Consider the following 11,431-nt stretch of genomic DNA (forward strand, 5'->3'; position numbering starts at 1 on the left):
CTCCCCAACATCAGATGTATGGTACACGTGCACAGCCACCACTACCGGTACAACACCAAATGTGTGGTACACAGCCTGTATACTCTATACCTGTATACTGTATACGAAGTGGGTATATATATGTACATAAACCAAGACACTCAGCTTTGAAACATGTACGAGACATAATATCTTCAGCAATGAGATTGTTCAACTGTCGATGTTAAGGATAGCGCCCTCAGCCAAAGCCTTGGAATAATAACGCATGCGCATTGGAACTTGATCCTAAAGAGTAAACCACTGGATTGAAGTGGAAATGGTAAGTATATTCAGTCGCAATTTGTAGCTGTGGTGCTTGACAGCGTAGATGAAAATGGTGTATTTTCATTTCCGTTTAATGTACTTTAACTGAAAGGGTTGCAAGCAGGCTGAATGATTCGTTTTCTTCAATAATTTTATGATAATAACCATCGTGTTCTAGCGTAGCCATACCGTTGTAGCACACGATTCATGCTGACTCACTGCGTGCACTGATCATTTGAAGATATTGTCGTTCAATTCAAAGAAAATCTGACATTTATTTTACTCCTAGGACGACTTATGATAGACTTCCAATATTAAGAATGTCTGAAAATCGGCATCAATTACAATAACGAACATCCAATCAATACCCCTTCTGCGAAAACTCGAAATGCATGGGGGCTGCCATGTTTGTTTGTCATAATGGTTGTCCAACTTCCGGCCTCAAACTAACAGTCTTTTGAGGATAATAAATGCACTTTACATGTATAATAGCCGAATGTAGGTATAATTTATATCGTATACAAATGTATTACAGTTTTCATAGACACCTTGGAATATGCAGATTCTGCCAATGTTAGAGTTAGATTTAAAATATAAATGTGTTGACATTGTGTGATATCTCATTATGAAAGTTTTCAGCATATGATAGTATTATAAATTTAAAAAAAATGAAAAGACATAATTGAAATAAGTCCAGAAAAACTATAATTTTGTGTATATTATCGCCATATGTAAATTAGTCCACAGTGAATTTCGAAGGTTCGCAATGATTCTACATCTTCAAGATTAAAGAATTTACAATGTGTTGGGTGGGTGACTAAACTCACCTGTACAACTATACCACAGGGTAAAGGACCAATGATCAATTTTGTACTCGCGATTTTCCGGATTTCTAATGTTATTTTCTGTATATTTCAAATAAAGTTTTAAATACTGTTTCCTCTTACTGTTTTTTTCTATTTCCTACCTGATATCAATGTCTTATCTGAGTTTTTATCAGCTTTGCATTAATTAGCTTGCTAGAACAAACTCACTATTTGCCCAAATTGACGCATTATGCCGTGAGTGTAAACATCTACTGATCCGACTAAATGGTAATACACGGAAAGGGGTGAAACTCCAAAGGGACGTGTCCAGAAATTTGCAAAGAAATCAACTTTCAAACGGTACAATGGTAATTCCACAACCAGAAATCCCTAAAGTACAAATGAAGGGAAGCATTGATGAAGTTACAGCATTGAAGCTTGTCTGTAAGTGCCCTAACACGAAACCAGGCCAACACACTGACGATGTCCCGATGACATCCGTAAAGCAGGAAGTCGGAAGTTGAAACCTTTGACCCCTGAGTTGTTTATTACTGGCGACATGTGCCTAACTTGTAAACAAATTACCCAGGATTCTCTGGGAATAAACTCGCATTCTGTCAATGCTATCTTCGATTCGTAGCAAATGTTGGGACATAAGGAAGGAGAAAAGGGTAAAATACACTCATCAAACACTGCACAGAAGTCAATACTTTTTTCATTTTTGAGTTTCGTCCTACATTTTCCTCATTTTTGTGACGTTTTCGCACTATTTAATAAAAACCAAAAGTCCTATCATGTACCAAACGACGCGACGTTCTATTTTCGAAAATGTCGATCGTGCTGCATGCGCTGCACGGGTTACATTTTGGAGACATTTTTGGTTTTCAATCGTGAATATCTATCATGCAAGTATTTCTTCGAATACGTCGGACTTTAAATATATCATCCATGCTACATTGTTCACTATAGACATTTTGGGTTTTCAATCGTGAATATCTATCGGGCAAGCATTTCTTTGACAATGTCGGCTTTTTAATATGTCAATCCTACATCCATGATCCTAATGAACGACACACTGTTTTGTCCAGGCGACAGACGTTTTTGGTTTTCAATCGTGTCAAAACTGTCTTCTCAAGCATTTCTTCAAATATGTCGGCTTTTTAATTTGAGAATGAAATAACAATATGCATGATAATAACATATGCATGATTTTACCATTTGTTTATTTCCTGTTGTTTTGTGAATTCATGAATAAATTAAGTGGCAGGGTGATTTACGGATGTCCTCTGGACACGTCCCTTTGGAGTTTCACCCCTTTCCGTGTATTACCATTTAGTCGGATCAGTAGATGTTTACACTCACTGGCATAATGCGTTAATTTGGGCAAATAGTGAGTTTGTTCTAGCAAGCTAATTAATGCAAAGCTGATAAAAACTCAGATAAGACATTGATATCAGGTAGGAAATAGAAAAAAACAGTAAGAGGAAACAGTATTTAAAACTTTATTTGAAATATACAGAAAATAACATTAGAAATCCGGAAAATCGCGAGTACAAAATTGATCATTGGTCCTTTACCCTGTGACTATACCAACAATATTAGTGTCAACCTGAGTCAAGATTGCACTTCATGGACTTCAATTTGTATTTCATCTATAGGGTCAGAATCAGTCTGGTGCCGGAGGTGCAGGCGGTGGAGCAGGGGGTGATAAGAAAGACGATAAAGTAAGTTTATTTAACAGTTATCTCCCAAAAATAATTGCACAAATGTAACTAACACTTTTTTTTCAAGTTAGAACAGAAAATAGCATTTGGGTATTGAAGGCAGTTTTGATGCCATCTTTGCATAAAATGAAGCAGTTTGGAGATCACATCACATTTTTTCAAGCAGGTGCTCAGAAATTACAATAGAGCTTATATATATATAGTTGACTTTATAACACATTTTTTTTCTGAGCAAAGTATCCAGGCACTAACTCTGTTTTGAATGTAACTATACAGGATAAGAAGAAGAAATATGAGCCTCCAGTTCCTACCAGAGTTGGTAAGAAAAGAAGGAAGACTAAAGGTCCTGATGCAGCGAATAAGTTACCACTAGGTAGGTATTTACTTTAAATTTACCAGCCAATAAGCTGTTTTTCGTCTCGTTGCAGTTCTTACGAGATCCCACGTGAGCCATTGCCTCCATGGCAACCACTTGTGGGTGGTCAAGCTGAAAGTGTCAAACACTTAGCAACACTATTGTTCTCAACATCGTCGCAAATGGCCACGGTGAAAACTTGACCATTATCACTTGTTTGATAACCATTGTTGCTAGGCATATTTACATATCTTGCTAGATAGGCAACGAGACGCAAAATCCCTTATTTGTATGCCTTCAAAAATAATGTTTTTGTATAAGCAATCAGATACATTATTGGAAAACCAATCAGATACATTATATTCTGGTTATCAGTCATTTACTAATGGTTTGCAGCCATTTACAATAAAATGAAACATGACAGAATTGAAACATACCCCAGATAAGGAAAAATCAGCAAAATACTAAAACTTTGGTTGAAGATGTCAGTCTTATTACTGTACATTCAAATGTTAATAAATACATCTAAAATAATATTTTCTGTTCCCTAAAAAGTTTGTCACCTGCTACAAAAAAGAACACTATCTTTTACTTAAAAAGTAATTTTACTCTCATTAAAATATGTAAAAACTACTTATATTGGTTGAAAATGACATTCACTGTAGTCTGTGAAACAATTAGGAATTGACGAAAGCTGCAGTACTCAACTATCTTGACTGTCATTTCCAGTCCAAAAGCACCTTCAGAATAACACTCCGAGTGGCCAAACTATACAATCTTTTGTTTTTCTGATAACTATGAAAAAGTCTTTGCTATATGATGGTAGCTCATATCTTAGTGGATTGCAAGTCAGATGTTACCAAAATCACAACTTTTTGAAGTGCTATTCACAGAATGTGTGCTGTATTTATTAGGGTAAGGGGTAAGGGTCATATATTTTTATGTGACAATGAGATGCTTTATAAAGTTTGCATGAGTAGCTTTAAGCTTTGATTGAACCACTCTTTTTTTGTCTTTGTACAGTCACACCATACACAAGATGCAGACTGAAACTACTCAAGTTGGAGAGGATAAAAGATTACCTGCTAATGGAAGAAGAATTTATCAGAAATCAAGAGAGACTGAAGCCACAAGAAGAAAAACATGAGGTATGGCGGCACTAGAGCAGTTTTGATAAGTTACATTGCTAACATGTGAAGTCACTCAGCATTGTTTGTTTCTCATTCATGTCCTTCAGATGTTCCTAGGCAGATATGTCAATATGCCAAGTGAAGTGTGAGAGTTTGGAAATATGCAAAAAAATGATGTAATATTGCATGTAAAGTCATATTTAGCAATTTTTCAGATGTCCGAGTCAATGTAGAAATATCACATTACATACCCATACCTCTCACTTTAAATCCTAACATTCAACACAAGTGCATTCCCCTTGTTAGTAATTGCATCCACCCAAACCCATCCCTCCACCTCATCAGGAGTCACTTCGTCATTCTGTTCATTGTCACCGTTTACCTTGTCATCAAAACACACAGCTGTCCGTGATAACATTTCTTGTGTCACCGTGTGACCTAGGGGTGTTTGGCTTTAAATGTGTTTTGGCTCATTTTAGTCAGATATAAACAATTTGTAACTCCAAATGTTTACCATAAGGATTATTGTCACTGGTAAAGTCTAAATAACCACATGTAGTTAATGAAAAATGAGAGGTATTGTAGGAAAGCAAATCGCTAATCTCCAAAACTGACTTCGCGATAACGGACATGTTAGCTTGTTAATAAACATGCATGTCAATGGAGTGCACAGTTGTTATAAAAATTCTCATTGTTGATCTGCCAAAATATGTTGCCAAAGTATGTAAAATATCTTTCCATTCACATGTTTGTGTGCTAATGAAACAGCGTTGTTTTTATTGTTGTTATTGTTTGTTTGTTTACAGGAAGAAAGATCTAAAGTGGATGATCTGCGTGGTACTCCCATGTCAGTAGGTAACCTAGAGGAGATTATTGATGACAACCATGCCATTGTATCTACATCAGTGGGATCAGAACACTATGTCAGTATTCTCTCATTTGTTGATAAAGATCAGCTGGAGCCAGGATGTTCTGTACTCATGAACCATAAGGTCAGTACTGGTAGTAAGACCTGGGTTAACCAAGGTACTTGTGATGATGTAAGATGTACGGACATGTGGAGCACACGTGTGTGAATCATAAATCTGTAATCTGTTTACAATTGTATGTAAATACTGTACTATTGCTAGGTGGGTGTCGTCTCGTGTATAATTAGTTCCACCCCGGCACACATAATGAACATCCTCAGTATATTTGGCATGCTCTTTCCCTCCGGAGACTCCCACCCAAGTTACCCTTCAAGCCACCCTGAGAGTCTCTCAGTTCACAGTACACCCATAGATGTGTGAAAGGTTTTTGAGCTACACCATGTACCACTGTTAAGATGATAAAACTGAACGTGATAGCACTGTGGTATTTCCAGCTTATTTTCATGCTACTTGCGCAAGGTCTCTGTCTGCTCTCGCAGTCAAATTTCAGGTTTTGCACAACTTTACATCCAATCAAGTTATCATAGTCTTGGTTTAAATCAATAACTTCTTTTATCAATAAAAGTTGGTACCATGGTATAACTATTCCAGTGTGTGCAAAAGACAGACGTGATTAAAAAAAACCCCAGCAATACAAGTGTATGATAAAACAAGCACTGCATCAAAATGTCCAATAAAAGGCTTACAAGACAGCAGAAAAAAGAGTATGTTTAATTATTACATCATTAACATATGTAAGTTTAATATTACAATGTTTTTCCTCAGAAATTTGGAAAAATGTTTCTAAGAGTTGGATAAACTAATTCTATAAGTCTGTAAAGCCATTTGAGATACTAGTATTAGAATGATAAAATTGAATGTGGTAGCACTGTTTATAGACGTGTGTGATACTTCATATATAGCAAAACACAAACTAAGAAATGATAGCTACAGATGACAAGACTGAAGTGGATGTTAGTCATAGAGGGCGCTGTCTATTTGTAATGTTTGATGTATTTTTCGTACAGCAATATGATACCAGTGGTTCAAATTTTGACCCCCCAACTACCTCATCTTTTGACAGGTCCATGCTATCGTAGGTGTTCTAAGTGACGATACAGATCCTATGGTTACTGTAATGAAACTAGAAAAAGCACCCCAAGAATCATATGCAGATATTGGTGGTCTAGATACACAGATACAGGAAATCAAAGAGTCGGTTGAACTGCCATTAACACATCCAGAATACTATGAAGAAATGGGTATCAAACCACCAAAAGGTGTTATTTTATATGGTCCCCCTGGCACTGGTAAGTCATGTTATGTTGATCCTCACTCCTCAGTATACTGAAGAGTACATGTCTCCTTATATTCCTAGCTTGTAGACAAGTCTCTGACACAGTTTGTCTGCTGACTGGGGTTGGGAGGCCAGTTACAACTATAAGGGTCATTTTACTACCACTCAACTATTCCAGCATAAGTTAAGAATACTGACAGCCTTCCCTACCCAGGTATGATGTTCCATCACAGAAGCAACTTCAAAACAACTTGGGATGGGGTCAAAGTCATTCTACTATTAATTGTAAGCTAGGAATTGGACTGGTTTAATCTTGTGTTATGCACAACCCACTTACTACTAGTTAACCAATAGCTGGACGGTTCTACCAGAATATACCTATAAATCCATCAGAATGTTGGTAACTATGGCATAGAAAAGTCCCCCTTTCCTCCATATTGGTATTATGATATGTCATTTTGTTTGTTAGTCCTACAGAATTGTTTACTTTCTGTTTCAGGAAAGACACTACTAGCCAAAGCAGTAGCCAATCAGACCTCTGCTACATTTTTAAGAGTGGTTGGCTCTGAACTTATTCAAAAATATTTGGTAAGTCAACGAAAGTACAACAACAAAATCATACTTACAATCATCCACTGCTTTCACATGTATATTTTGTTGGTTGGGAAGCATGTCATGTGGTAGTAAGTGTGAGGAAGAGTGAACTGTTTTGTCAGTGTACCTCTCAAGTTTGATGAATGACAACATTCACTTGTAAATGGTGAAACGAGGATTAAAATATACACGTAGGCATGAAAACGGTTGTTTGGCAATGCTTTAGAAAGACTTGGTACCGAACAAAAGCATGTACATGTTATCCTTTATAACACTACTGTGATGACCCAGGATTGAAACATGGCCCTTTAACACAATATAGATCCTATGCTGTCTCAGGAATATGTTACATATTCTTATGATATGATTCTTTTTGTATTTCTAGGGTGATGGTCCAAAGCTAGTTAGAGAATTATTCCGAGTAGCTGAAGAACACGGTCCGTCTATTGTCTTTATTGATGAAATTGATGCCATTGGAACTAAGAGGTATGTCTCTGTTGTTGACAGCATCGGTCAAAGTTGAAGTATGGTGTGTGAACTTTATACACCGTGGTCTTTCACCCAGAAATGAAATATTGGCAAATTTGGGTGTAGACAGTGTTTACTTTTACATAAGCAAAAATCACACCATGTTAATATTGAGTGATGACCAAACAATATGAACTGAATAATGAAAGGAGTGTTTAAATAATGTCATTGCCATGGTGATTACTACCTAGCTAACCAAACAAAGAGCTTAGTAAAGAACATAGTAGAAGTGTAAATATGTTTTCAATTTTCATGGTGAATAATGCCTTGATGTCATACATTTGTGTATTAGCAAGGAACACGTTCTAAAACTTGTTACCAAACTGTCTTGAATTGTGAATTTGTACAAAGTCAATGTCATGGTGCATGCTGCTTTAGTAGCATACCTTTCTGAACTAGCAAAGAACATACCAATAGTACATAACTTGGTGCAGAACACTCTAGAATTGACTGATGAGAAAAGAATGCAGGAGTGTAAGAATGGAGGGGGGGGGGAGAATGGAGGGGGGGGGGGGGGTTCCAGGCTACAGATAGAGGCATGTACTATACATTTGTGGATCAGAAGATTAGGGGTGCAACTATTGACAATTATCATAGTCTAGATGTACAACTACTTGTTTATTGTTTCTCAAACATAGATATGAATCTAATTCTGGTGGTGAAAGAGAAATCCAAAGAACCATGTTAGAACTCTTGAATCAACTTGACGGATTTGATTCACGGGGTGATGTCAAAGTTGTCATGGCAACAAACAGAATAGAAACATTAGATCCAGCACTCATCCGACCTGGTAAGTCCAATAATGATTCGCTGTCTGTCATTGTAGTGAGTCTGTCAAAATGTTTTCTTGATTATCAACATGTTGAATTTGTTCATGAATAGATGATGACTTGTTGAACTTGTAAGCTATTAATACAAAGTAATACAGGTACATGTAGCTGTTAGCATGAAATAGTTTCTAACTCATGTCATAGCTACTAGTAGTATGTTCAATGTTAAGAGTGGCAATCTTATACTTTTACCTCAGAACTCATCTACTTGAACATACGACAACAGAAATATGCACACACACACACACACACACACACACACACACACACACACGCACAATTATATCACATACAATTACTTGCAATTTCAGAGGAACATCAAGTTGATCTTGTGCCTTTATAGGCACATTTCTTATGGGCCATTGCATCATGTGAGTCAGCAGAAAATATATATATGCATGGTTGCACAATGAATATTCATGACTCCTGAGTGCTTATTCCCTTCAGTGTAAAACATCTCTTTTAGCAGTCCTTTAATGAGCAGTTGATATGACTTCGTAATATAAATATGATATGGGATTACCTTGAACATGCAGAATTTTAGAGTAATAATAATGAGCATGGTTTACAATCATTTTAAAACATACGTGCAGAATCAGATGTGTGTATGGAAAATTAAGCCAAGTGATAAAAAATCTCAGGCATGGTCTGACACATATGATAAAACCAGAGACTGTCAAACTATTCTTAAATTGATCTTTGAAATGCACAGAAACTATTGTCATGTCTACAAACCAAAACACCCAAACATTCAATTTTCAATTTGCAGGACGTATAGACAGAAAAATAGAATTTCCCATGCCAGATGAGAAGACAAAGAGACGTATTTTCAACATTCATACAAGTCGTATGACACTTGCTGGGGATGTGAACTTGGATGAATTCATCATGGCTAAAGATGATCTCTCTGGTGCTGATATCAAGGTGAGGAAAAATCATCATTCTGTCTTGACTGCCTTCAATTTGTACAAACATTCTGTGATGTGTGTGTGTGTGTGTGTGTGTGTGTGTGTGGTCAAGATCGTCATTTTTCTTTTTAGCTCTCATTGCTATGCTTTTGAATCAACTGCAATTATTTGTGCAGTATCAATATTGTCATTGTGTTTGATGTAAAACCACAAGGTTTACAATTGTGTTAGGAATAATATGAGTTGAACAATATCACTAACCTTGTGACAAATGACAGCAAACAATAAATGACAATATTGTCATTTAAGATGACAAGGTGAACCAAAGCCCAGAGTGTCTAGTTATTTTTTCTCAAGGAGAAAAATGAGTACAGATTTTGAGACTGAGGAACACTTGATAGTCATCATCTACTATATCCTGTATTGTGTGTTACTTTATCAGGATTCAATGTTGTCTTGTTTCAGGCCATTTGCACAGAAGCCGGCCTGATGGCACTACGTGAGAGGAGGATGAAAGTTACTGCTGAAGATTTTAGGAAATCTAAAGAAAATGTTCTGTATAGAAAGAATGAAGGAACACCTGAAGGACTGTACCTTTAGATTAGAAAGTTTATTTGAATGGGGGGAGTCTCCCTTTTATGAAATTCTTTATTTCTGTTTTGTATCGTACACCATATTACAAGGACTATGATAACTTTGTAAATCATGTGAGACATCACTGGACTGGAACACTTGTGTTATATTATTAGTTGAAAGACTGAAGGTGTCAGCATTTCAGCTCAAGGGATGCAAACAAATATAATGAAAACCATGTCACATGAAACATGGCATCTTCTCTGGCTGAACAAAAATCTGACTATTACACATTGCTACTTTTCATCATCTGGCTCATGAAATTTTAGGAGCATTACTACATTTTCTTTGCGCTAGATACCTTTATCTGAGCAGATCATTAAATTGGACATGATTTGGTGTTGATCTGCTCAGATAATAGTATTTCACAGAAAGAAAATGTAGTGATTTTATTTTCAAAAAGTCAATTATAACATTGTTTCAGATGATGTGGTTTTCATTGTAGTACAAAGGAAATCTTACTGTACATGTAAACACGGTACAGTCAACTGAAACTAGTACTGGAATGTATAGCAGTCAGTTTTATATCAGTGTGATAGTGTTGTTTTGAGACACCAAGTCAACATACAGCCTTGGTGTCAGTAATTGCCCTATTAGGGGTAACCATCAATGTCAACATATTTCTAAAGGAGTTTACCTCGATATTAGTTTGTTTACAGTAAGTTTTCCATTGGAATTTCATTGTCATAAAACAGTATTTACAAAAAAACAACTATATTGTTAGTTAACATTTGAAGTATTGGTAGAATTCAATAAATACTGTAGTCCTGTCAAACGTTAAGATTTATTTGTGTCTTTGTCTTTGTGTGATGATGTGTGGTTGTCAACCCCAAGTTGGTCAATGAATGAATCCAAACAGGTTGTAGGAATGGTTCTGTCTGTATGTGTGTGTGTGTGTGTGTGTTTGTACATTTTGTCAGCCATATCTTTGGCATACATGATCCAATATTATTCAAATTTAGCACAAACAGGTCACATACATGATCCAATTTCATTCAAATTTGATACAAGGGTGCCATACAAAAGGTTGCAAATGGATTTTATGCGCCCCAAGAAGTTGAAGTTGCATAGGCTTTTGTGTTGATATACTCATAGGTCTATGCCATGGTTAATAAGTCCACAGAGCTATATATGATCATGACATCCATTGTGGAAGGCATATCATAAATATGAACTACTACTTGTTACTGCTGCTACTACTAAATACCACAGACGATGATATTTTGACCAAATAGCAGCCATATTTGACTTCAACCATGTCTTGGTGATGACTAATCTTGTTTATAGAGCAGTTGAACTGGGTGAAATCACACTTTAGGAAGTCGTTATACATATCAAAACAAGCCCAGGTGTAATGATTACCAAACACTGCTGCTATGTTACTTAGGAGAGATTTAGATGAGGATTTTTAAGCAGTTGATGGTTGTTCAGTGACA

At 36.3% G+C, this 11,431-nt stretch overlaps 1 protein-coding gene across 1 annotated transcript; it reads left to right on the forward strand.

The window, feature by feature from the left end:
• The first annotated feature begins 256 nt into the window (after positions 1 to 256).
• LOC144453858 (26S proteasome regulatory subunit 4) lies at positions 257 to 10,762 on the forward strand. The gene is made up of 11 exons (XM_078145232.1): positions 257 to 298; positions 2,747 to 2,812; positions 3,089 to 3,185; positions 4,191 to 4,315; positions 5,104 to 5,289; positions 6,290 to 6,515; positions 7,002 to 7,090; positions 7,482 to 7,582; positions 8,263 to 8,414; positions 9,224 to 9,378; positions 9,828 to 10,762. Exons 1-11 carry the CDS (start codon positions 296 to 298, stop codon positions 9,960 to 9,962), a joined length of 1,335 nt encoding a protein of 444 aa, XP_078001358.1. The 5' UTR covers positions 257 to 295; the 3' UTR covers positions 9,963 to 10,762.
• The last annotated feature ends 669 nt before the right edge of the window (positions 10,763 to 11,431 follow it).

Source organism: Glandiceps talaboti, chromosome 2, assembly GCF_964340395.1.
Source record: "Glandiceps talaboti chromosome 2, keGlaTala1.1, whole genome shotgun sequence".
NCBI classification, from domain to species: Eukaryota; Metazoa; Hemichordata; class Enteropneusta; family Spengelidae; genus Glandiceps; species Glandiceps talaboti.